Source organism: Ambystoma mexicanum, chromosome 3q, assembly GCF_040938575.1.
Source record: "Ambystoma mexicanum isolate Mex_15411 chromosome 3q, UKY_AmexF1_1, whole genome shotgun sequence".
Taxonomy (NCBI): domain Eukaryota; kingdom Metazoa; phylum Chordata; class Amphibia; order Caudata; family Ambystomatidae; genus Ambystoma; species Ambystoma mexicanum.
Window position 1 is genome coordinate 147975417 of NC_090926.1, and position 27690 is coordinate 148003106.

The 27690-nt window shown below is 47.5% G+C and overlaps 1 protein-coding gene across 3 annotated transcripts in view; it reads right to left on the bottom strand.

Moving 5' to 3' along the window:
- Window positions 1-27690, bottom strand: part of CDK4 (cyclin dependent kinase 4) — a 735471-nt gene that overhangs the window by 177405 nt on the left and 530376 nt on the right. For all 3 annotated transcript variants that reach the window (XM_069653350.1, XM_069653351.1, XM_069653352.1), the window contains one exon: window positions 6595-6645. In XM_069653350.1, the coding sequence (XP_069509451.1) occupies window positions 6595-6645 (51 nt within the window). The remainder of the gene's footprint in view (window positions 1-6594; window positions 6646-27690) is intronic.

The following is a 27690-nucleotide window of genomic DNA, read 5'->3' on the forward strand; positions in this document are numbered from 1 at the left end:
GATTTCGATCGAGAACGCCCAGAGGACACCGATTCGGACCGTTCTCTATGTGCCTCTTTCCGAGAACTCGACGTCGTCGAGTCTCTGTTGGACTTCGTGTGTTTTGTGTGAGTGGTGTGTGAAGCGCTTGTGTCGCCGGGGGTCTTCCCCATAGCCGCCCTGTCGGATGACCTTCCGAGGTCGGGGACTTGCGCTCGGCTGTCTTTAGACGCCGTAATGCCCTCGCCGTCCGAAAGCACGGCGTCGCTGCCATCGCTGAAGGCGCCCTCCGCCGTCATGGCCGCCTGCCTGGCGTGGTGGGCCCAACGCTTCGTCGAACAGTCGTTAAGTGTCTTAGGTTTAAACCTACTACACGCTCTGCAGTTCACCTCGGGGTGGTCCCTCGGCAAGCAGAGATTGCACGTGGCGTGCCTGTCGACCCAAGGGTATTTGCGATTGCACTTGGGGCAGAATTGAAAAGGGGTACCCTCCATACGCACCTTGTGGCAGCGGGCTGGTAAGTGTAGGAAATGTATAAGATGTACTTATACACAAAGAGTGTAGAGTATGTCCACCCTCCACTCTCCCTACTTGCAGGGCCGAGGCCATAGGCCTTCCGAGGCCCAAATCCGTCGTGCAGCAGCTGACGGTCGAATTCTTCTCCAAGCCGGCATCGAGTGTCGAAGTTCGACGTTGGGGTGGGGAAGGGATGTAAATTCATCGATATTTTAGCAAAAGTATGGCGAAGGCCAGGGGACTCCGCAAAATGCTTCCGACCAGTATGGCGGAAAAAAACAATCTGAGGATCCTAGACGCGTGAGGGATCTTGGGTACAGTGGACGTCACACTAGGGATAGTATTACTGCACGCCCTGTGTCGACGCCCATTTTCCAGTTTCGAAAAACAAACTAATACTCTGCAGCTTCCACTAGATGTCGGCCTATGCACAGCATGTGATCTAAGCAGATTCCACAAGCCTCAGAAATATACACACACACACACACACACACCAAATAAAACAAAAAGGAGATATCAAAGACATTAAGGAAATATCTCAAGTAAAAGGCACCTACTAGCAAAGTGGGCGTGCAAAGACACCTGCTTCAGGTATTCAGGCACACAGCACACTCTTAAGGATGTCAGAGTTTGAATGCAGCGAGGAGGAGCAGTAATTAGACCTAGCTGTCAGCTTCAAAGAGGTGCTAGGAAATTCACTTGTAGATGCTGTGGCTCAGGGGGCGAGACCCCTACAAGAAAGGCTGGAGACATTAAAGCGATGCTTAACCAGCCTAAAGATAGCACCGCAAGGACAGACCGCACACCTACCGAGCCCCCTGGAGCAGGGTGTAAGGGGAGTACTTAGGCCCGAAAGAGGAAACCCTCCGAATACCCCCAGGGCCCTTTTTGAAGGGGCGAAAGTGAAGGCCCCGGAGGTTGCCGACGCCTTCGCCAAGCGTAAAGAAGCCTATTTTCGGCGACAGGCAGTACGATGCCCTTCGGGCTTGCGTCAGCACCCTGGGCTTTCACCAAACTGATGAAACCAGTGGCAGCAGCTATACGAGAGAAGGGCATACGATTAATCATTTATCTAGATGACCTACTGCTTCGCGCAGAGGATCGAGAAGCGCTAGAGTATCAGACAAGCTAGGTGCTGGATCTGATCCAGTCCTTGGGATTCCTAGTGAACACCGAGAAGTCAGATACCAAACCAGCACAGAGGCTAGACTTTCTGGGGTTCATATTGGACACAAGGAAAGCTTTGCTGGAGCTACCAGCAAGGAAAATATGAGATATCAAGAGGGAGATCAGAGTATGTCTGAAGAAACGAGTGATCTTGCCAAGAGTTCTCGCAAGAATTGTAGGGCTGTTAGCAGCTTCCATCCAAGCTATATTTCCAGGTCCCTTACACTATCGAGCATTACAAGATTGAAAAAAAGACACAACAGAGATTGAAGTATCACCAACTGATACCATTGGACCCGGAGTCCATCACGGAACTAGAATGGTGATTGCAGAATATGGACGCCTGGAATGGGCGTGCCATTTTCGGAGATCGGCCAGACCTGATCACAGAATCAGACGCCAGCCGCCTAGGCTGGGGAGCAAGATGCAGAGAGTTGCAGACAGGAGGCAAGTGGAGCAAAGCTGAGCTGCAGCTGCACAAACTGCCTCAAGCTCCTAAAGGGCTCCTTTGCAATCAAAGCATTCACGAGGTACAGAGTGAAGTCATGTGTACTGTTGAAGATGGACAACATCTAAGCAGTTCGTTATATAAATCACCTAGGAGGCACAAGATTCAGGATGCTAGCGGAGCTAGCAAAGGATTTTTGGCATTTTTGCCTGCAGACAGGGACCTCAGTGACAGCAGAATACCTGCCCGGAACACTGAACGTAGTAGCAGATTGGAACTCCCGATACCTCACAGACTCCAATGACTGGAAGCTAGATCCGACAGTATTTCAGATACTGGATCGGAGGTGGGGGGCCAGTGCACACGGATCTGTTTGCATCTCGCCTCCACACACAGACAGCCAATTACTTCAGCTGGAGACTAGACCCAGGGAGCTCAAGGGACAGATGCGTTTCTGCAAGACTGGTTGACCGACCTTCACTATGCTTTTCCCCCCCTTCATGATTTTGAGCAGAGTTCTAGGAGATCGACTACTCATGGACCCAGATGGGTTGTGTCATCCTCAGAGTGAGAGGGACACTCCCGCTCATCACGTGCAGGATATCAGGAAACGATGGGAACTGCCAGGCATTTTGATGCAGGCTGCAGAACTCATCGCAGAATCCTTGGCTCCATCTACTAGGAGGAGCTACGACGCGGCTTGGGCCAAGTGGTCTAGCTGGTGTAAAGGGAGAAGTCTTCATCCCATTTCAGCGCCTGTAGTAGCTATACTGAATTTTCTAGCACAGCTCCTACAAGACAGAAAAGCTTTCCGCACCATAGGAGTGTACAGGTCGGCGATCTCTGCGGGGCACTTGCCGATCAAAGGGGCTCCAGCGGGAGAGCATCCACCAGTTAGACTCATCAGGGGAGCTAAGTTTAAAGCACCACCACAGCCTAAGTACAATACGCTATGGGGCGTTACCGCAGTTCTGCGGTTGATGGAGAGCTGGCCAGCGGACAGATATCTATCCCTAAAGCAACTGTCAGGGAAGCTGGCAATGTTGCTTTGCCTCATATCCTGTAAACGAGTGTCGGATATCAGAGCTTTAGAGGTCAATAGGAGGATGTCCGGGCCAGAGAGAGTAACCTTCACGATAGTGAGAAGAACTAAAACAGGAACTTCTTCAGTTCATTACCCATATTTCTCAAATAATATCAAGTGGTGCGTAGCAAGCTGTGTCAGAGTATGAAACTATGACAGCGGAGAACAGGGCAGCGAGTACCATCCAACTGCTAATAGCGCGTAGAAAGCCTTTTCAAGCTGTAAAGACAGCTACCATCGCGAGATGGGTCAGGAAGTGATGCAAGCAGCAGGGATTGACCTGCGAAAGTATGGGGCTCACTCCGTAAGAGGAGCGATGGCATCCAAAGCATTTACGGCGGGAGCGTCGTTACAAGAGATCATGCTGGCAGCAGACTGGTCTAATGATGGCAGCAGGCTGGTCTAATGATCGTACCTTTAAAGAGTTTTACTTTAAGCCAGCTGAGAATATAGCCGTTACAGTATTAAGGAAGCTTTGAACAAGCATAATGCTCGTCTCCAGTCTTGCCATAGAATAAAGATTACCCCTGCTATCTGTGGAGGGAGTATTGATTCTATTAAAGACTAGGAGGCGAGCATTAATTTCCTGATCATATCTTTTGTTGATTAAAATGTGTATGGATATGATAACAATGCATAGACACCACCCTTATGTTCTGTTTGTATCTTCCTTAGGAGAGGAACAGAAGAATAGTTGAGTGAGAGGACTATTAACGAAGAAGTGAGCAAGCAGCAGGGAAATATCGGCAGCCAGTTTGAGTGGATAAAGTCTTCGCACAGTTGGCGGGACAAAGTTCTAGAACGTAAGGACTAGCAGAGCACGTAAAAGAGGAGGAGCTTAGGGACAGGATGTGGTCATAGTTGAGCCGGAGAGTTAAGGACTACAGAGACTGTAGGACTTGTAGTTCAAGGAGAAAAGAGTCACTTTGGACATTTCAAAAGTTGTTGGTTTTGTTATAGTTTTGTTGAAACTGCTGAAGAGTGGTAATAAAAGAAGTTGAAGCACAATGCTCGCCTCCTAGTCTTTAATAGAATTAATACTCTCTGCGAAGATAGCAGGGGTAATCCATTATATTTTACAAAATACCCATTAAAGGAGCCTACCAATCGAAAAAGATTAAAACAAATTATGAAGGCAAATCTGTGGATTAGTGTGAACATCCAACAGAACTTTCTGTATTGCCCTAGATGTGTCCTTTTATATGTTGTTTAGAAAAACGTTTAGAATTTTGAAAAAGAACATTCCTGCAATTCCCTAACCCTCCATGCTGAACTAACTGCATGAAGTAAGGGAGTCTCCCAAAATAGCAGTTTCAGATCCCTGCATGCCAATGACTCAACAGTTGCAAACAGGACAGACTTTGTGACCTTCTTATGAAATTGCTACTTCGTTACCAGGGAAAAACAAATAAAAGCCTGCAAGCAGCTACTTTTGCTATATAGTGTTTGCCTAAAGTAAGGACGTGGTCCACAGAGCTCCAAATCGGGTGGACTTCTTCTATAGGGTCAAGTACAAAATATGCAGCTACTTTTTTTTATTTTAAAGGCTTCCTGTCAACTGTCAAGATTTCAATAATCTGGAGAGCAGGCCATATCAACTAGCACCTGGGATGCCAGGTTAAACTGCAAATCCCTCATGCATTGAGAAGCAAAGGAAGGGGGTTTACAGCAGTGGGCGAAGTGTATGAAAAGAAGCAGTGGAACTATGCTCCCTGCTGGCCTGCCCTGCTCCCCACAAACCCCATTGCACACCTCCTCACACACAAGCCAAAACCCCCAAACAAACACCTGCTGTTTAAGGGAATGCTGAGTGCAGTGCACTGAAGTGCAAACGTCAACTTTTTCCTACAATTACTTTAAAACGAAACCATTCTTTTTAAAATAAAAGTATAGGAACAGTAAAACTTTAAAAAAAGAAAGAGGAGCACCGCTGCCAACCGCTTCCGCCCACTACGACCACTGTTTTACAGACGGTAAACCGCAACGCTGAAACGAAGGAAAAGTGGGCATCATTGAAAAAATGACAGCAGGCCCCCGAGATCATGATACTGGACTAACATTTGACAGCGAGCAGCGCGGACCGGAAATACCACGCACTCCATTGTACACCACATCTAAATATAATGGAAGGCTTCAAAAATCCATAACTGATTAAAAATCTGCATTTTCCTCATGGTAAAAAGAAGTGTTGCACGTTTCCTGTACCAACTTCATGAACGAAGTATTTTTGGATAACTTCACGACTTTATATTTTTCAAGGTACACAGGCAAAATGTGGTGCAAAAATGCTCAACACAACTAAATCTTCTGCCTAGGTGCCCAGACAGGTTTGCTAAGCTAAGAGAAAATCCGCCCGGGGGTTGAGGCCTACTCTCCCTTTCTGTACTGTGGTTAAGGGTGTGTTTTTCTAGCTGGGTTGTGGTGGGAGTTCTAAAGTACGCTCTTTTGTTTACATTTTTTTTAAATGCTTATTTATTCTGTTTTAATTTTAGGCACAGTCTTGCATTGCCGCAATTTAATATGTATTTAGCATTGTAGTTTATTTGTATTTCTATCATGCCATGATTGTGTTGGGTGCTGGCCATCTAAATCAGACAAGTTATCTGGGAACTCCTTTGGATATTAGTCATGAAGCAGACTCCAGCTGGCACCTTATTCACCACCCCCACTTCCCCGGCACCAAAAGCTGCCTCTGCTACTGGTTCTGTGTCATAATTAATAGGGGTGGGTGGAAACTAACAGCAAATAGCTACTTTCTTTTACATGAAAGGTAATGTATACAGTACAAAATGCCATTTTAAATGAGACGAACATTTATTCTATCCAGGTATATGTATTTAGTTGTAAAACGCTATTCATTATGTATTTAGCTCAGAGTAGCATCTCCTCTTCTGCATTTACGAATGTCCATAATTAAGACTGATGGTTTAGGCAGGGTGTGAACTTCAGGGGAGCTAGGAGCGATGCAGCTCCTGGAAGAGCATGGCAGCTACCAGGAGCTACGTAAGGTTCCCCCAGGCCAATGGATGCCAAACAAATACACTTACGTAAATTTAAATCTGTGCATTTGGGAAATCTTTCAATAAAGACACCTATACGACATTTAAAGCATACGGGGTCATTAATAATGGTATGTTTGCATCTTATGTGGAAGCAACATTTGGGGGTACGCTATTTACGATCTCCTCGTTTCCCACTGGTAGTTACTGGTTAATGCTGGATACCCAATCTTAATTTCAAGCCATTGATCAGGACTAACATTGGTGGATACCCTGCATCTCGAAGCACTCTACAGTCTTCCAGCCCATTCTGAAACATACAGCTCTTGAACAAAAGGGCTTCTTTTTACCTTTTTCTGACTGACAGACACACACACACACGCGCGCGCGAAATTACTTACTCGAAAATCTTGCCCAACTGGTCCACTTCAGAATTTCCACAGAAGAGAGGTCTGCAAATATATAACAAAAAAAAGCCATTTTAGATACTCGTATGTCCAACATTTTTGTCCAATTCCACATTGACTTTTCTGCGTTAGGAAAAAAATAAACACGACGACATGGCAATGTGCATGGGAGCCTGGCAACGTCCATTCCTTCTATCCACCACCCCCACGGAATTCTCAGGAGAACATTTTATTCTTCACAATCAGTGTAAAGAACTAATCCAAAAGATCTCAACAAGGTGCGCTTCCACCTCTCACCCGTCCAGCTGTGACCAAAGTGGTGCCCCCACGCCTCAGCTTTCTAAATCTGACCATGATAAACTATGTAGTTACATGCTCTCCTTTTGCAACAATACAGATGATGCACAGATAACGCAGAAGAACAGCAACATAACATCCAACTAGATTTGTTGCCCTTCCCCAGTAGATTCCAGGAACATGCCCATACCTTTTCTCAGTGGCACAGAATGTAAAGGCTCCCGACAGTAGTGACTATTATAACTTGGGGACCAGAGCCTTTCGTGACGGCAAAAAGAAAATCTTTCATTCAGGAAAAAAAGCAGAAGGTATGTGCAGAGATTATCTCCACCTCTCCGTCTCAACCACCAGTCTGCTTTGACCACCTAGGTCAGGACAAGCAACTGGTAGAATGAAGAAAAGGGGACTTTGAACTAGGACTGTAGTAGTCACTGTGGTGATTAACTATTACCTACTCCACCGTCACGTCCCTTTTCATCCATGCTCAGAGATCTATAAAGCAATGGCATCAACTGGAGTACATCTTTAACCGAAAACAGTCCAATAAAGTTTGTCTAAACCCAACATCCACTTTACCCCTTAACTCCAATGTATATAGAAGGAAGTGGAGATCCGCAAAGCTGCTCAGCAGATCAAGTCAATGGGAACACGTGTCTGAAAAGCGACCAAAAGGTGCTTTAAGTTGAACAAAATGGGTGTGTAAACCTTTAGGGGGGTGTGGGTAGGGGGAGGGGGGACCCTGATCAAGCTTTTGTAGGATTAGATGACAAAGGATACAATCATTAATGCTTCTCATAATTCCTGACCTGGGAAGTCCTATGCAGGTAGAATGTTAACCTCCAAGTAATGTAAAACCCTTTCCACATCAATTGAGGGATATTGAAAGAAAAGTGGCAAGCGCATTATCTGGTTGCTATGGAAATTGGACACAACTGTAGGCAAGAAGGCCGGGTGTGTTAAGTATTACCTAGTTCTTCTAGAAAACAGTCAATGGCTCATTGACAGAATGGAACTGCAGTTTGCATATCCTTCTGGCTGATGTGACTGCAACTAAGAAGGCTGTATTGAAGATCCACAATTATGATTGGTTCGAGAGCTTTGGGAGTTAAGGCATGGAGGTCACAGCATATTTCCCCAAAAAGGTTTGATTTCCGTCTACCCACACAACAATAGGCTATGGATTAATAACCGACAGAGCCAACAGCTCATTTCTATATTAGAGCTAAATACAACTTACTACAAGTCATTATTGGATTAATGGCCAATGCAACAAAAGTGAATAGCGCTGGGTGAGGTTCCTTCACTAGTAACCCAGGGGTGTAAAACAAAACAATGCCTTTGTATTGTGACAAAAACGCTAGATGTCACTTCTCCTCAAGGAGGAGCCCCTTCCAATGAGGCCAGGGTGGTGAGGCCGCTACCCAGCGGAAGGATCTCTTGGGGAGACTCACCCCTGCCCACCTCTGGGAACAGGGATGACCATCTAGGGTATGGCCTGGGATGGACCTACGTGAAATGACCGAATCCAAAAGTCAGTCCCAAAAGTCTGTGTGTGTGTGTGTGGCTTCAGACGTTTTGCCCTCAGTAATTTCGTCCAATACCGCCAGGGACACCCTACACATCCTCACCTCCTTTCTCCTCTTCTGAGAGCTCAGTACCTTGTAGAAACATGTACTATTACAAGTTGCAAGACCTTGTCTATTGAGCACTGGGTCGAAAAAAGAGCATAACAGACCCAAGTAGATCTAGGACTAAGATGAGTTGGCCGAGCAGAACGATGCAGATCACACCTGGGAAACAAGGATTCACCCCTTCACCAAGACTATGCTTGCAACGTAGTATAAAAGGTCGACAAAGGACTAGACCTTTTGTCAAATCCAGCCGAAGGAGTCATTCTCCTGGACCAAGAATATTAATGCAACCTTCTAGTTTAGTTGAAAGTGCAAGGGACAGAATTTGAGATTTTGACACAAGATGGTGGACTTGTTAGTTTAAAGGGCATTCTGACAGACCCGTTTAGTTTTTTAGTGGAAGCAGTGAAACTTATTTTTTTCACCACGAAAATAAAGGGAAAACCCAAGTTACTCACTGTATCGACTAACATACTCCTGGTCCATAGTCCCCTTCCTCCATACTGTGTGGGCATTCCTCGCTAGGGACCCGAGACGGAACCTTTTTCACCAGAAACATCTCCCCCTTTAAATTTAGAGGAGTGCGAGGGCGCGGCTCTGGGAGCATGCGCTCCCCTGACTCAGCCCATCGGCGCCACTCCTCAGTCCCCTCCGACTCATCGATAACATTAACATTGCCTAATGACACCAGTTCTATTGGGGGGGCGGTTGGATGTATGGAGGAGAGGGGACTATGGACTAGGAGTACATTAGTCACTACAGTGAGTTACTTATAATTACCCCTACATCCCGTCCCCCTTCCTCCATACTGTATGGGAGATTACAAATGAATGTAGCCCCAGGGTGGAGAGTTGCCCCCCTTGAGAAAACAAGTTCAACACTGCCTGGCCAAATGCCATGTCCGACCTGGCATCAAGCAGTAGTGCTTGCAGAAGGCAGAGGGAGTAACCCATGACACTGCTTTGCAAATAGTCTGCCATGGGACGTGTCTTTGGAAAGCTACCGCTGTGGCCTTGGCTCTGATGGCGTGGGCGTGCATGCTTGCTGGCAAGGGCTTGTGCTGCCCCTCATACACCTCCTTGATGGCCATAACCATCAACCTTGCTATGGAAGCCCTGGAGGCCCGACAGCCTGTTTTTGATCCCCCAAAGGTGAGGAAGAGGGCGTCCAATTTCTGGAAGCTTTTTGTTCTGTCCAGGTAAAATCTTAGCGCATGCCCCACATCCAGGCAGTGCAATACCTTCTGAGCCTCATCTTTAGGGTCTGCAAAGAATGTCAGTTATACTATCTCCTCATTCAGGTGACTACCTTAGGAAGAAATGCGGGGGGTGGCGGGGGTTCTAAGCACCACCATGTCCCTATGCAGTGTATATGGCTCTGATGCTGTATTGCTCGCCCAGAGTGCACGGACAGTCATTAATCACCAGCGCAATTGCAGAGCCAATACTTTAAACGTAGGTAGACGACGCAATGACTTACAACCACATGCACGCTTAGAAAATAATGAGCACTTATACGGCTATTCATTCAAAGCTTGGAAGCAACAAGTGATAACGCAGAAATAAATCACAGAAAAGACAGAATTCAAAAGAAAATACATCACCGTGGGCGTAACTGAATCCCTCATCTCGCCAGAAGCGGCTGGAAGACCGCGATAACAGCCAGGCCGAGAGCACAACAGCCCACAGGTATGCCGGACAAAGGCGTCCCCCTTCCGACTGAGGTCTTTCTACTTGTCCCGTCTGACCGTTGAGGGGGTTCCACATATATGCACTCCTCAAAAAGGGGTGGTCATTTCTCGAACCTTCTGGCAATGCACTTGCGCATTGATGGGTAACCGTTGGTTGCCAGCTGGGTCAACAGACAGTAACCTCAAGGAGCAAAGCGCTTCCCTCTTCTCCTAAGAACAAACGCCACGAAAAACAGTCCCATAACTCATAACAAGACATAACAAAACCAGCTTTCCCAGCAGAATGTCCTTGACTGCATACCAGGTTTGGAAAGCATGTTTTCTTCAGCAAAGTAAATTCAGCTCTCAGCAAAGTAAGCACAGCTTTTCACTGAGGCATGGAGTAAATATCCATTATGGCTCGGAGTGCCCCCAGAATACACTGCGCACCAGCGCCATGTTTTAGCTCAAGCATAACAGATGCCCCCAGGGCCTGGATTTCACTAATTCGGCGTGCCGAGGTAAGGCCCACCAGCAGGGACGTCTTGATATAACTAGTATGATGTCCGCGGATGCCATGGGCACAAATGGTTTATGCACCAGGGCACCCAGCACCACATTAAGGTCCCAGACCGGGTGTGCTTTTTTGATAGGTGGATAACGTCTGGTCAGACCAACGGATTCAAGGATGAAAAGACCTCCTCGCCTGAGTTCTTGCAGGCCCCAATGGCCGCCAGATACACGCGATGTGTCTACCTGCACCCGAGTCGGCGAGGTGCGCGGAGAAGGATAAAACGTCATCCAACGAGCAGGTCAATGGATCAATTTCCTTTGATTCCGCCCAGTGACAGAACCTTGTCCACTTGCTTTTGTACTGGCTCCTGGTAGCGTTGCTCCTGGCCCCTTGTATGATAGCCAGGTTAGCCTGGGACAGGTGGAGATGCTTCAGGGTAACCTGTTCAGGAACCAAGATGCGAGGGCTAATTTCTGCAGAGCGGATTGAACCACTGTGCCCCCTTGCTGGGAGAGTAAGTGGGCTGGGCCCACCGGGAGGTGTACCGTGGGCTGATCCGACAGGCTGAGAATTTAAGAGAACCTGGATCTCGCTGGCCACCATGGCGCTATCAGGATGATGCCGAAGGCTCCATGACTCGGACCCTGCAGATTACCCTGTGCACCAGGCGAGTGGGGGGAAATCTTATGCGTTCATGTTGCTCCACAAGATCTGCATCGTGTTGCCTAACAAACCCCTGCCTCTCCCCAGCCATGAGGCGAACTGGGAGCATCTCCAGTTGGTACTGGTGGTGCAGAGGTCCAACTGTGGGGGACCTCAACTAAGGAAGATCCACTAAAGGACCTCCTTGTTCAACTGTAATTCGTAGAGGTTCGATTCCAGCTTGCTGAGCCTGTGCGCCTCTAGTTTGGACTCCCCAGGGAGGAAGATTGCCGACAAGTGCATGTTGTTCACCAGAGCCCACTCCCAAATGTCAATTGACAGTCTGCAGAGGGCAGGAGACCTAGGGTCGCCCTGCTTGTTGATGTAATACATGCAGGTGGAGCGGTCTGTATGAATCATTATAGATTTGCCAGTGATAAGGGGAGGAAGGCTTCAAGGGCAAGCCAGATAGCCAACATCTCAAGCCAGTTGATGTGCTCCTGCACACAACAATATTCCATGCACAGTGTGGCTGTCCAGGGTAGCCCTCATTCCTCTAGGGACAAGTCTGTGCTAATGGTGACCTGAGGTGCCGGCTGCCGGAAGGGCCTGCCTATCCGCAGGTTGGTGTCTGTACCCCACCAGACTAGATCCTGGTGTAGATGTGGTATGCTGACTTGCTCCACCTGAGATCCCTTCTCCTGAATCCGGGTGGCCGAGAAGTGCAGCTGCAGCCTTCTCATTTCGAGCCTCGTATGCGGCACTGCCAGGAGACATGCCGTCATGACTCCCAACAGGTGTTGGTACCACCACGCCAAGGTCATTGCTCTGCTGAGAAAATGCCCAGTGACCCTCTTGATAGTTGTGATCTTGTTCGCTGAGGTGAAGATCCTCTAGGTCCTGGTGTCCCATTTAAGACCTAGGAAGGTCAGACACTGCGTGGGCAGTAACTGACATTTTGAGAAGGATAGAAAATACCAAATCGTCTAGTGTGTCCATGAGGGCGGAAGCAGTGTGCTGTACTGCTTCCGGAGATCTCGCCAACTAGCCAGTCAGTTAGGGATGGATAAATGGGATGTCCATGTGCCCTGAGCAGAGCTGCCACTGCGTTCATTAGTCTTGTAAAGGCCCTGGGGGCCGAACTGAGTCCAAAGGGTAGAACCCTATATTGAAAGTGAAAATCCATGATCCTGAACCTCAGGAAGGACTGATTGGGTTGCCAGATCGAGACGTGTAGGTAGGCATCCTTCAGATCCAGGGAGCACATCCAGACTCCCACACACAAGGTCTCCGCAATGAAGGCTGGGGTAACCATCTTGAACTTTTGGAGGGGAAGGAAAAGGTTCAAGGAAGAACGGTCCAACACAACTCGCAGGTCAGCCGGGTTCTTTTTGTGTATGGTGATAATTCTTGAATAGAAGCCCTCGCCCCGCTGTGAGGCTGGGACTTCCTCCACTGCCTGGCTCGCTGCAAGCAGATTTCCACCAACAGAGTTGCTGTACCAATCTGCGGGAGCGGAGGGGATGAAGGAGAAGGAGGAATTGGAAGCTGGATGCCAGTGGACATCACTGAGAGGATCCACGGGTCCATGAACTTTCCCCACCAGGAGTGTACGTGAAGGGCAAGCTGCCCCCCCCCACTCCCTCACCCGAGAACTTGTGGATCCGGATGGACCTTTCAAACTTTTTTCCCCCGGAGGCTGGTGCGGAGGGGGGGGAATGGAAAAAGCCCTTGTTAGCCGCCTTGTGCTGCTTACATCTGTGCTGGCTAGGGGATCTATACAGTTGTCTGGACAGTCTCTCCTGGAAGCCTCTGAAGACCCAACCTTTATCCGAGCGCTGGTGCGTTTGGCTGTAGGTCTTGGGTGTGGACTTAAAATAGATAGAGCTTTTCCTCCTTGCCCAGGAGTGCAGACGCCGAAGCTGCCGAGGAAGACTGTGGCTTGGAATATAGTGATGCAGCTGCTATCCTCGAGGAGTGCAGTTGGGGGTGAGCCGACAATAGGAGAGAATCCCCTTCCATTTCCCTGTACTTGGCGTCGAGACGCTTGTTGGTAGGATGGGTGTAGAGTTGCTTGACCCAGCCTTTTTTGACTAAGGCTTCGACATCCTTTTGAAGCGGAATTCCAGTTCTAGTAGGACGACGTAACGCAAGTACCTCAGCCAGGAGCCCCACCTCAGGTTGTTCCACCTGTGGCTGCGGGAAGCCTAGGTACTCAGCCAGGCCTGCCACCCTCTCATGGAATGCTTTGGCAGACTATGGTGTCCGGGACTTCCTCCACCGTTGTGTCCTGCAGATCTGCGGAGCAGGAGGAGTGCTGGGCGCGGACAGATGTGGTATGCAGATCATCAGTGCCGGAGGCTGCTGAGGGGGCTGAGCCGGAGCTGCCATGATAGAGACGAGTGTGGGAGCCAGGGGCTGAGTTGGACCCTTGGGCGGTACCGCAATGTGTGCTTGTACCAGTTGGAGCATGTCCCCGATAACGTCCCTGAGGATGGTACCCATCTGTGGTGACCTCATGAGGGCGAGGAGCTTCTCTAAGAACCTGTCCTCGCATGCAGGTGTGTCTAATTGGATAGGAGCACATGTGGGCATAGGGATCGGGCCCCGAGGCTGCGGTGTCCTGGGAGTGCCCTGTATCGCCAAGTTGGGGGGATACTTATCCTATCCCTCCGTTTCACAGGGAAGGTGTGGACCAGGTGACTGGCGTTCTCAATCCCACCTGGAAACGTGCTCCCCTACCCGATCTCCGAATGGGAAGGGCGCCTGGTGAGCTGCCATTTTGTCTGGCCCAGCTGCCATTTTGTCTTGCTCAGCAGTATGTGCCCAAGTCATGGTGTTTGCTGAGCTGGGTTCGGCCCTCCACCTGCATGCTGAGCAGCGGTGGTTGCCACCTTCCCTACACCTCAGGTCGAGACCTGGTAGGCAGAGTGACCCCAGCCATGGTACAGTTAGTGCTGCGTACAGGCGCCCCCTCAGGCATGGGTCCGGTACTAGAGTGGAGCCCCTCTGGTTGGGACCCGGTAATAGAGCCTTGCAACCCACCGTGGTAGCACCAGTAGGATCCTGCGACTCCCCCCCTCGTCCCGTGGGCCGGTTGCTGGGGCAGCCTCTGCATTCCTGCTGGTTTAAGACCCTGAAAGGTCTGTCCCGCTTGGGCGGTTCCCTGGGAAGGAGTCATCTTTGCGGGGTGCAGAGGAGAACAGGGCATCTACCTTGGGCCTGGTCTTCCTGGTCACGTATGCTTGAAGGTCCCCTGGAGGCGATCTTTCAAAGAGCTCCCTCCAGCTGGCTAGCCGATTCTTCAGCGTGCGCAGAGTCAAGGCTTTGCACGCTGTACAGCCATCACAGCCGTGGTCTGGGCCAAGGCACCAGAGACAGAGTGCATGAGGGTCAGACGCTGGGAAGGGACCTCGCAGGCTGGACACCGTCTGAAGCCCGCCATCGTCATGTGCCGGGGAGGAGCATGGCGCTGGAGGACAGAGCAGTACCTAACAATTGGAAGAGAAAAAGAAAATAATGCTTCTCCAGGGAAGAGTGTATGCAGTTACAAGGCCTGTGGCCTAACCCAGGAGTGCTGGTGAAAGCGGTCCATACCAGTTGACTCGGAAAAGAGGACGGAGGAGCGTCGCTGGTGGCCAGAGTCAGGGGAGCGCATGCTCCCAGGGCCACGCACCTCCAAATTTATAGGGGAAGATTATTTTTCTGGTGAAAAAGGTTCTGTCTCCTGTCCCTAGCGAGAGACGCCCATACAGTATGGAGGAAAAGAGACGGAACGTAGGAGTAAGTCTATAGCAATCACAATTTATTTTATCTATCTATACCACGCCAGCAGGCTGCGGGCATCAGGACACAAAACAAAAACAATGCAACAAAACACAAAGCCAGGCCAATTTACCATGAGGGGGAGGCTATGTTCAAGTTCATGCCACCTGTGGACCAGTCTCCTGCTTCTGAACCCTTACGGTATGTTATTGAATATTGTTCCATTCAACCCTGTGATTAAAAAAAGTATAGAAATCTAATCTAAATCATTTCCCATTTGTGCTATTATGATTGGTACCATTGATTTTCTTTAAGATGGTCCACTGGAAATAATCACATTCATATCCGAAGGAAAGACATTTTTTAACTATAGGAGTGGTTTTAATCTTATCTTGATATCAGCTCTGATGCTTTATAACATGTCTTATACTTTATTATTTCTACTAGAATTAGATATTTCCATCTACGACGACACAATCGTTATGAACTACATTTCCACTCTCAAAGTGAAGTCAATTATTCTCAAATGTTTGGTAAGTCCAATAGCCACTTGATTCTGTTTTCTAGGGCACAATCCCCACTGTTGGGTCAAGGTGAACAATATAGAATCTGTCGTTCTATTTCTAACGACATTTTGAATAGAAGCACTTTTAAAAAAAATCAAATATGGGTCTTTGCAAATTGCTTTCACTGAAAATCAATCAGGTCCTTTAATTATAGTCTTTATTTGGAAAGATAAATTAGGGACAGTGTTGACAGTAATTTATTTTCAGTTTTGCTATTCGGTTCAATTTCTAAAAGTTCCTCAACGTGGCTATGCTCTTTCGCTAATCTCTTTACGATAGAGGACCGAAGACCTCGGTCTTCCAGTTCCCTTATTAAATTATTGGCTTCTGCCATATGACTAGTGCACTGCTGTTTCTCTTCAACCACAGAAATTGGCTAAATTGAGGATATGTTTGTCATGGTAGGTATTAATGCCAAAGAACATTTTTTATCGGCGGGCTTATGTTCTGTTATGTTAATGGGATTTATACAATGCACTGGAGCTAAGACTTAGTACTTTATGCTTTTCCTCGCTGCATTAAAGCAGATTTTCCCCCATGGGCCAGATTAGTCGACTTAGGTCGTTAAATTTAAGCGCCATGTTTTTAGTGCTTGCCTGAAGGTCAGGTGTTCCTCTATTGTGTATAGTCCCTTTGTGCTGGAGTTCAGAGTTTCATCAAGATGTTTGAAAAGACTGAGCCACCATATTTCATTTTTGAATATTGTTTGGGTTCAAAACAGCTCATTGCTAAACCCGTGTGTTGTTTTTGGTCTGTAAATGGAGATTTTCTTTCTTGCAGGAATTCTGCTCCTTGGCCATGAATTGCTCTGTGAGCAATGCAAAGTGTTTTGACGACTAGTAGCCAGTATAAGAACCTATGTGCTGGTGTGATATGCTCTCTTGCTGAGTCTTATGAGAAGTCTTGCTGCTGCTTTGCAGTTTTTTGGTGAGGTAGTCGGGCATTCCAAGGTAGATACTGTTGCCAGTCTATCCTCGATATGATGAAGCGAGATGTTGGAAAGTGTAGTGTGGGAAGGTGAGAAAGGGTGCTATCAGCTTGATAGTGTGTAGGTAGAAGCAGCATTTGTTTACTACTGAGTTAACTTGAGGTTCCAGTGTTAAGTCGTTCATCAGAATTCTAACATTTTTAACTACTCTGAAAACTCTCAGTCTGGTTCCCATTTAAGTAGGCCATAGTGTATACAGTTGTATAGAGATTCTTGGGTGTCATGTTTTGAGTTTTGCCAAGGTTGAGTTTAAGGCTGCTGTAGCTCATCCATGCGTTGATTTATGAGGCAGTTAATAAAGATTTGCTCAATGCCCTCACTGGTATCGATTTTGTAGATTTGAGTAGCATCTGCACATTTTTAGCATGTGAATCGATTTCCTTTGAATTTCAGGAGTAGGGTCATGTAAATGTTTAGGGGGGAGCCTTGTGCATCGCCACAGGTGACTGTGTAATGTTCACCTGAAAGGTTGTAGTCCGTTTTCAGTTCTGTCAGGAATGATTTCATCCAATGTACTGTCAAGTTGCTTTCCCCTGCTTCTTGCATACTTTTAATGAGGGTTGTTTGGTGGACTGTGTCAAAAGCCACTGAAAGGTCCAATAGTATATGCGCAGATGTGATGTTGGAGTCAAAGTTCATTAGGTCATCCCAGATTGAAAGTACATGCCTCGCCAAGGCCTGAAAGCCAACTGTGTGCCTGGTACAGTAGGTACTGTGTTTTTTTCCAGCAAATGGTTCGAAAGATAGAGTTATTTTTCAGGCGTCTCTTTGCGGAGGATGTTCTTGGTACAGTTTAACTGTTAAGATACCTTCACTATGGTAAATTGTTAAATCAAAGAAATTCACTTTCTCACTACTTAGAATGGGTAAACTTAAAAGGGTAGCTACTTTGGGTATGTGGGTACTGTGAAGAATCCAATGAGGTCATCACTTGGGGAAGACTGTTGTGGCCAGGGGACGTCAGCCGCTACCGGAACCTGGGGGCGGCTATCTGAGGGAGGACCACATGGGAAGCAACCCTCAGGGGAAGAGACAGACATCATTGGGCTAGGCACAGTACCCGCAATATTCTCCAGCACTTAGCCACAACATTTCTAAACATCATGTAGTCAAGCTGTAACAGACTGACACAAGGAAGAGAGCAACCAGAAGAATGTTCGCTCAGTTGAACCAAAGTGACTGGTCTAGCTGCTGGGGAAGTCCAATTGGTTCCAAACAACTCCCTTCAGTAGTGCAAGAGTTTAAATGGAGCCAGCGAAAGACAGAGATCCAACCGGCTAAGTGCTGCCTGAAAAGACAAGGAAAAGCGAGGGAATTCAGAAGCTGGCGAGCACGACAAAGGAGCAGCACATAGAGAAGAGGTGGCATCTCGAGTGGAAATGCTTTCCCATTTGCGAGGGCAGCAGAAACTGGACGAGAAGCAGAGAAGCTTCAGACCAGCAAGGAAAGCTGGAGAAGCACACTGAATGCCTCTAGCTGCAAAATCACACTGCCCAAGCTGGGGAAAGGGAGTGAAGACAGAGAGACCGTGGAGAGACCGTGCAACCAGATGTGAGGTGAAGGAACTTTGCATCAGCATGAGAAACAGGAGCAACATGCAGACCGCTTCTAGCCATCCGATTGCACCGTCCGAGCTGGGGAGAAAGAGCAAAGGCAGAAAGGAACTTGAGAGATCGGAAAAGTACAAGGAGCGCTTCAAGAACCGGTGAGCCCAGAGTGGAAGGTTGGAGCACCGGCAGAGAGCTGAAGGAGCCATTCCTGGTCCCTAACAAACAAGAGCAAGTTCACAATGTCTCACACCATAAACTAAGTTTCAAGAGCCCTCTATTTTTGAAGATACAATATGAGAGAAACCGGACAGAGGGGTTTACCAGGTATTCTGCGAGTCAGGGACCCACACCCTAAATTGTATTAAAAAAGTGTATGAAACAGAATCCTAATGAAGATCCATACCATTGGGATTGTGAAGTGAATAATCTGAATAAGAAAGTCCTGGCAGCAGAGTAGTCCAGGCAAAACAAAGTGGGGACAAGAATCCCTAAGGAAGACCCATGCACTTGGGAGTTTGAATCAAGCATGTTGCATCATATAGTCCTGGCAGAAAAGTATACCGGGCAAAGCCAAATATATGAGAAGAATTCTAAGAAAGAGCTATACCCTTGGGATTGTGAATTGAATGAACTATGTGAGGAAGTTCTGGCAGGGGAGACTACCAGGCAAAGCCAGTATATGGGAAGAATGCTAAGGAAACCCCATACTCTTGGAGTTGTGAACTGAGTGAATTAGCTAAGGAATCCTGGCACGAGAGTACACCAGGTAAAGCCAACTTGTTGAAATGAATTGAGACTATCACAAGGTTGTAAACAACTTGGATGCTCATTTTTTGAACGGTTTGTTTTGTGAGAGAAACCTGGGGAAGGACGTGCTCCCTGGGAATTGTGAACATTGTCCACTTGAAACCTTTCCGTTGGATTTGCATCCTTTGGTTGAACTTGTACATTTGTGCACTTCTGAAAGACAAAGTCATTATCCTTCACACAGTTACTTTTAGGAGAAGGCTAGGATAGCATTTTGAACACAGGACGTTTTTGCTTTCGACATCTTGACATAGGACGGGACCCTTAGTTTTGGTTGAGGTAGGGCAATACCTCCTAAATTAGGGACAGTGAGGCATTTCCAAAGCCCTTTATTATTTAATAACATTTTGTAGCAACGAACATGAGTCCAGTGTCCGTATCGCTTTCCTCACAGTACCCAATTGGCAAAGTTTTAGGGGGGGTCCCAAAATGTTTTTTTTCCCCATAGACTGAATGGGGAAAAAAAACTTTGCTCACGCCTACAGCCCAAACCGCTGGACGGATTTTCACCAAGCTTGCTGAAAATCCGTCCAGTAGTTTTTTTTTAAAATGATCAAAAAGTAGGTCACAAAAAATTAGTGATATCTATGTCCGCTCTGTGGACTCTTCCCTGTTCGCTCCGCGGACAGGACATCGATTGGTTAATCGGCTTGCGTCATGTTCGCGGACATGCGACGTGTTCGCTGATTGGATGGTGAAGAGCGTCAGATTTTTGGAAACGCCCGCCAACTTGGATTCACAGACAGCAGTCGCTGTCCCCACACATCGCAATAAAAACATATTAAAAAACACAACATTGCACTTGTCAAACTTATCAAATAATCTCTGGGGAGGTGAGGGGTGATGAGGATGGGAGGAGAATATGGCTGCAAGAAGCAAAGAAAACTGGTGTCTTTTGCCGGCGAAAGTCCACGAACAGTTTGGATGTTCGCAAACAGTCCTGTGAAAGTTCACGGACACCTCAGCATTACAGGGTTGGTGAAATGCAGTTCTTGGATGGCTTATAACTTTGGCGCCACTTAATGGAACTGCATGAAATTTCACATGTATGTTTCTGACCTGATTCTGCGTGAGTATGCAATGTCTGGTGGGATTCTGTCATGAGGGGGCAAAATTAGAGGGGGGTCCCAAAATAATGTAAAGGCTTATAAATGAGGTGCCATATGACGAATATACACTTCATTTTGGCAAACTGATAATAGATCTAGATATACATGTTTTTGCAAAGTTTGGTGGGATGCTGTCAAGAGGGAGCAAAATTAAATGGGGGGGTCCAAAATATTGTAAAGGCTTATAAATGTGGTGTAATTTGACAAATCTACACAAAGGTTTGCAAAAAGATTATAGATCTAGATATAGATGTTTTCGTATAGTCTGAATGGATTTTGTCAAGTGGGGGCTAGGTTTTATGATAATTGTATGTGCATACATTTGACACTTTTAAAAAAATAAAACATGGGTGGATTTCCAGCAAACTTGCGTAAGGAGCATTGGTAAGAACCTACAAGCATGGTTTTGCAAATGTGGCAGTGTTTTATTATTTGACAAGGGTCATAATGTAGCTACAAAAAATAGCGGTATACCTTTAGTGACTGAGGGGTAGCGTGTGGCCATGGGCAGTGGCCAGATTGTCCGGATCATGGAATAAGGTCATGATCCAGACAATCTGGCTACTGGCAATGACCACAAGGGACAAAACATAGGATTAAAGCGGCCATCTCCACCTGGGACAGGCTTTGTGGTAAAGTTATTCGAAATTAGGCTAGATCTGAAAGGGAGGAAAAATGTGCTTGTGGTAATATGGTCATAGGGTTCTCTTTTTGCCTTCTGCAGGCTGCCATGGAAAGTGAAGAGGGGCCCTGTATGGAACCCTCGCCTTCCCTTTCTATGGTGGCCATCTTGTAAAAAAACGTTTCCTTCGTGTAGGAAGAAAAATCCTTTTTTAGCACCCCAGGTTCCCGCTTTGGGAACCTAGGGTGCTAATGGCCTTCATCCCCCATCCCAGGGGCTGGAATGGGGGGATAATGGTCCAGAGACCTCTTTATCTTCCCTCGCTTCACTTGGGCTGTTAACTTGGTTGCTGGGCCGGTATCCGCCGTTCCAGTCCCTGGAACGGAGGATGAACGCCACAATATTCCCATTAGCATAACAAAATGCAAATGGAAATGCTGGAAAATCTTATTGAGTCTATGTACTTTACTGAGAAATATAAAGTGATGGAGTCTATAGATTTCTTTTTTAGTTCTATTTTTTAACGGTGAAAGGTGGTTCCTAACGGAATATGTCTTTAGTTATTTTTGGATGTATTTTTTTGGCAGGAGAGCGGAGAACGAAAGGTGGGGAGCGAAATGAGGGAAGAGGGACCAAACACCAATATGGAGGGGTAGGTGGACAAGGGAAAATATAGCACGTGTGTTATTTCTAAGGAAGGGGGCAGTGTTTCTCATGCTCCTTGATTACAGCAGTGGTGGTGGCTCTTGGGGAGGTGGGATGGCATTAGCTGATGCCATTTTAAGATAAATAGCGGTTTTGCTAAAAATATGTACTGTGTACTTTTTTGTTAATGGATAATGAGTAGGAATAGGTGTTGGAGTGGTGCAAGGGAAATTTTGAAGTTGAAAGTTCCTAGATCAGTATAAAACGCAGTTCTGAACTGTCTGCGAAGCAGAGATTTTATTGTGAAGTGCGGATGGGTTCTTGGACAAGTCATCATGCCGCGCGCCAGCGTATGGTAATGTGGCACTGTCCAGAAGGTCCGCTATGAAGTCAGGTGTTCGTAGACGTCTACGGATGCAAAACTAGTCGAAATAGTTGCAAAAAGTGTATGGAAGTATTAAAAATGATTCCAGAAGGTGGAAAATGGCAGAGGTTTAAGGTGACACTTTGTAAATTGGACACAAACATTGCTATATTGGGTAAGTATGATATTAGTAAGTTGTAGGAAAATAGCATGCACTGGTAAAAACCTTTGAAATTCACTGAAAAAACCTTGTTAAAAGGGACGTTATAGTTTCAAGTAAAATCGAAAACCCCCAGAAATTCGCCAGTTGTGCATAGGCCGACATCTAGTGGAAGCTGCGGAGTGTTAGTTTGTTTTTCGAAACTCGAAAAGGGGCGTCGAACTAGGGCGTGCCAGTAATACTATCCCTAGTGTGACGTCCACTGTACCCATGATCCCTCACGTGTAGGACCCTCAGATTGTATTTCTTCTGACATGAGGTAGCACGAGTAGCGTGAGTACAGAGTATCCAAGCAGATAAGATAGATAAGACTACAAGCATCCATGCTCGTTCTCTCCGAGGGGAGGCAGGGTGGGTCGCATGTGAATCTAAGCAGATACAAGCATCAGAAATACAATTACGGCAAGTAATGTATCCTTTCTGAGGCTTGTGCAGTCTGCTTAGATCACATGCTGTGCATAGATTAACGAACAATGTCAGAAGTAGGAGGGGGGAAGTGAGAAGGTTCATGAGCGAATAAATATCTTAGAACCGCTTGTCCCACTTGTCTATCGGTCTTGGAATGAGTGTCAATGCAGTAGTGCTGAGTGAAAGTATGCATTGAGCTCCATGTAGCTGCTGTCTAAGGGGACATTTGCAATGAAAGCCAGGGAGACTCCTGTGCCTCTTGTGGAGTGAGCCCTGGGTGTAAAAGGCAGTGTATTATCTGATAGGGAATAGCACAGTTGGATACATTTGACAATCCACCTAGAGATGGCCTTCTTTGAAACGTGGTCACCTTCTCTGCCTGGCGCTATGGAGACAAACAATTGATCTGTTTTTCTTGGCGGTCTGGTCTTGTCTACATAGTAGAGGACTGCCCTCCTCACATCTAGTGTGTGGAGTTTTACCTCAGCTGAGCTGTTGGGTTCCTGGAAGAAAGCCAGTCGCTCAATTGACTGGTTTACGTGAAATTTGGAGATGAATTTAGGGGAGAACATAGGGTGAGTAAGTAAAACCAATTTGTCTTTGTTTACAACAAAGAAAGGATCCTGCACCGACAATGTTTGAATTTCACGCTCTCTTCTGATGGAAGTGATAGCCACTAAGAAGGCGGTTTTGTAAGGCAGGTGTCTTAGACTAGACTTGTGCATTGGCTCGAAGGGGGGTGCCATGAGCTTGGCGAGTACCACGTTGAGATCCCATCCTGGCGGTAGGTTAGAAATAGGAGGGTAGAGTCTCTTTACTCCTTCCATGAATGCCTTGACGACAGGTACCTTCCACCATGAAGCTTTATTATGGGAAGTGGTGTAGGCTGATAAAGCCGCCAGGTGGACCATTATAATACTAACCCTGCATCTAGCAAATGGAGCATACAAGTTACAATTTGGGAAGGAGTACATTCTGTGGGGTTGAATTGTTTAGACTGGCACCAAATTACGAATCTTCTCCATTTGTCAAAGTACCAGTGTCTAGTATTTGGCTTTCTTGATTCTTTTAAGATATCCATGCATCTCTGTGGCAGGTTAAGATGTCCGACCTCTGACTTCAAGAGCCATGCTGCCAAGTTCATTGAGTGAGGTTGTGGGTGCACTGTTAGTCCCTCGTGCTGAGTGAGTACATTGTACAGGCACGGGAGTTTGATGGGATTGCACATTGCCAGTTTGCGCAGATGTGGATACCATGGTTGTCTTGCCCACATAGGAGCAACTAGGATAAGCGTCATCTGTTCCTTGTGAATCTTGTTCACCACCTTCCTCCCGAGAGGTGTTGGGGGGGAAAAGCGTAAGCAAATTTCCCTGACCAGTTCATCCATAAGGCGTTCCCCTTGGAGCATGGCTGGGGGAACCTGGACGCGAAGTCTGGGCATTGACTCTTTCGCTTGTAGCAAATAAGTCTATTGTGGGGAAACTCCACAGAGAGAAGAGGTGTTCTACGCCTTCTTTGTGTAGACGCCATTCATGTTCTTCTGGTAGGGGATCTCTGCTCAATGAGTCTGCTAGAGAGTTGAGTTCCCCTGGAACATGCTGTGACGATAGGAACATTTTCCGTTTGAGGGCCCATTTCCAAATTTGCTGCGCAAGCCTGGACAGATTTGGAGAACATGTGCCCCCCGGTTTGTTGATATAAAACATCGCTGTAGTGCTGTCTGTCAGGACTTGCACAGATTGGTTCTTTAAATGGGATTTGAATGCCGGAACGGCTTTGAATACTGCCAGGAGCTCTCGCAGATTGATGTGGTTTTGGACTGCCATGCAATACCACAGAACCTGAGCTGTGTGGTGAAGGTAGTGAGCCCCCCACCCCCGATAGAGAGGCGTCCGTCGTGACAATCGCCTGTATCTCAGGATCGTAGAAGGGTTTCCCCTACAGAAGATTTTCCATTGTTGACCAGCAAAGATTTTGTACAAGTGTTGGCGAAACGACCACTAGATCGTTCCACTGACCACTTGCCTGAGACCATTGTTTCGCCAACCACTCCTGCATGGGGCGAATGCATAGCGTTGCGCACCCTTATCTGGCGGCCGGCCTGATAATGCAGTATTTGCAGTAACAAGTTTTGGACTCTTTCCTCTGACAGAAAGACCAACCCCTCTTGTGTGTTTAAGACAGCTCCTAGGAACTGTTTGGAAGTGCTGGGCACTAGGCTTGATTTTTTCTTGTTGATGGAGAAGCCCAATAGGAAGAGGATGATTGTCTTTTGAATGTTTTGTCTGCAAATTAGGTGGGACTCCACTGTAATGGGCCAGTCGTCCAAGTAAGGGTACACTGGGATTGCCTCCCTGCGTAGGTGCGCTGCCACCACCTCCAGTACCTTTGTGAATACCCTTCGCGCAGAAGCTATTCCGAAGGGCAGCACCTTGAATTGGTAGTGCTGGTTCGCCATTTTTAAAAAAACGCAAGAATCTTCTGTGCGCTGGGAACATTGAAATATGAAAATAGGGATCTTTCATATCCAGTGTTGCCATGTAGTCCCCTTTTTAGTAGAGGGATTACCTCTTGAAGCATAGTCATGCCCAACTTTTGTGGCTTGACATACTTGTTTTCAGGGCGCAAATCTAATACTGGGCGCATTGTTGGATCTTTCTTTGGCACGAAGTAGTAAGTTGAATGAATACCCCCGTTTACTTGGTTGGCCAGGACTACTTCGATGGCGTCTTTTATTAGTAGAGTGGCTATCCCCAGCATACGCTGGTGTTCTCTTGACTGGATAGTCTGTAGTAGGGGGTGGTAGTGGGGTCATTGGAGGAGCTCTATACAGTATCCGCCTGTTACTGTGGACAGCACCCATCTGTCTGAGGTGATTCCTTCCCATGCGTGGGTGAAGTTGGAAATGCCCCCTCCTACTGGAGAGGCATGGGAGGGCACCTGAAGCGGAATGTCACTGCTTCTGAGGTGGGGTGCCACCTTGAGAGGGGTTGCCCCTTCCACGACCTCTGCGCTGTCCTCTAGGATAGCCCTGGGAGGACTGACTCTGATTATTACCTCAGGAGGAGCTTTGGTTTTGACTGTAATTGGACCCCCGTTGAGAACCTTGGCTGCAAAAACTGAAAATTGCCATTACCCCTTTGGCCGGGTGGCTTGTCGTTAAGTTGGCTCAATGATTTAAGTGGATCGTACTCTTCTTTGGCTGTTTTAAGGGCATCCTCAACGCCCTAGCCGAAGAGCACATTGGGTTCAATAGGCATGTTAATTAGTGTGGCCTGCATTTCTGGTCTGAAACCCGATTTCCGCAGCCACGCATGACGTTTTATAACAGTACCCTGAGCAATGATTCTTCAGGCATTGTCTGCAGCGTCAAGGTTGGTGTTAAGGAAATAGCTTGACACTGCCCTCCCTTCTGCGGCCACCTGGGCTAGCTGGGATTTCAGTGGTTCTGGGGCAGACTATAGTAGAGCCGACACTTCCTCCCATTTGTGGCAGTAATAACTGCCCAAAAGGGTAGCATTGTTCGGAATTCTGGTCTGGTAAGCCGTGGAGGAGACTTTCCTACCCATGGTGTAAATCTTTTTGATTTCCTTGTCGGGTGGAGCCTCTGAGGAAGCAAGGGGGGGTTCCGCTATTTTCCTATATTGTAGTTACAACTAATGAGTCTGGCTTCAGCTGCCCTCCAATATATACAGTGGGTCTGGAGGTGCGAGTTTAAAAAACATTTCTACAAGTGGGTTTACAGCCTATCTGAGGTTAGGGGCTTCTAATGACGGTTGCATCCTGCGCTGTATTGAGTGGAGTAGAGAAAAAACGGCGCCATTCTCTTCTTGTCCCCAAGGATCTATTCCACAAAGTCCTTATCCTCCTGGGTGTCAATTTGAAAGTGCTCTGCCGCCTTGGCTAGCACCTCGTTAAGAAGGGGTTGGTTGTCAATAGGAGAATCAACTATAGGAGGATCCTGATCGATAGGTGAGTCTATCGGTTACATATTGGCCTCTGGGTCAGCCCCTTGGTCCTCATCGTCCCCACAATAAGGGTCTGCTGCCTCCTCGTCGTACTGAGGGTCAGCTGCCTCTACAATCGAGAGGTCCTCGTTTTCAGAAACTGGGTCATAGAGCTCTATGACTGTGCTACGCACTGGAGTTTCTGTACGAGACCTTTTAGAAGGGGTTTGAGAAGGCTGAGCAGAGACTTGAGACCCAGAGGGAGCTTTGGTGGGAGAGTGTGGGGGGTGGGTGTTTTTGTATTGGAAACTCTGGAAGTATGCAGGGTCTTTCTCATAGAAATTGGCCATAAAGGACATTCTCCTCATTACCCCATCTATGTCTTGTGAAGACCATTCTGCTGAATTTGGGATTACCAAGGGTTGGGAAGGAAGTCCTAAATCTTCATCTGTGGGAGGAATAACCCCAGATTATTTTAGGCCTAGTCTCTACAGGTTTGTTTTAGGGATGGGCCTAGTTTCCTTAGGCTTCTCTTTCTTTGAGGACTTCTTATGCACCGTTTCTCCCCCCTGGCGCCCAGAGCCGTGTGTATCCGACAATTTGGGCTGTTTGGGGCCTACTACCTAATTTGCACTGAGCGTCGACCTTCGGGAGTGGGAAGGGCCGAAGGTTCATCTGCGGACGAGCGGCCTTCGGAGAGAGTTTTGCGTGCAACACCCTCGCAGTCTTTCAACGGTTGGGTCCTGTCGAGCGAGAACGTCCAGAGGACAGGGACTCAACAGACCTTTCCCTAGGTGCCGTGCGTTGTCGAACACTCGACCCATGTGTCGAGTCTCGACTTGGGGTTGTGTGTTTAGTGGTGTGTGATTTTGATGCGCTTCCGCCGCCGGGTGTAGTCCCCACAACATGGCCACCGGCCTGTCCTTCCGGGGCCTGCACTTGGGTAGCTGGAGCTGCCGTCGCCGTTCGAAACGGCAGCGTTGCTGCCATCACTGAAATCGCCTTTTACCTCCATGGCCTCAAACTGCCTGGCATAGTGAGCCCAGCGTTTTGTGGAGCGGTCCTTTAAAGTCTTGAGCTTGAAGAGCTTACATGCTCGACAAGACGTTTTGACGTGCTCTCTTGGGAGACACAAGTTACAGACTAAATGCTTGTCAACCCACAGGAATTTATGATTGCACTGGGGCAGAATTTAAATGGGGTCTTGTCCATAACTACAAACTATGGCAGCTGGGCGAAAGTAGTGTAGAAAAAGGGGCATATACATCCTAAAATGACCACCCCCCCTCTATCCCAACTGTCTGGGCCGAGGCCCGGGGTGACCTTTCAAGGCCGAACGGTCCGTC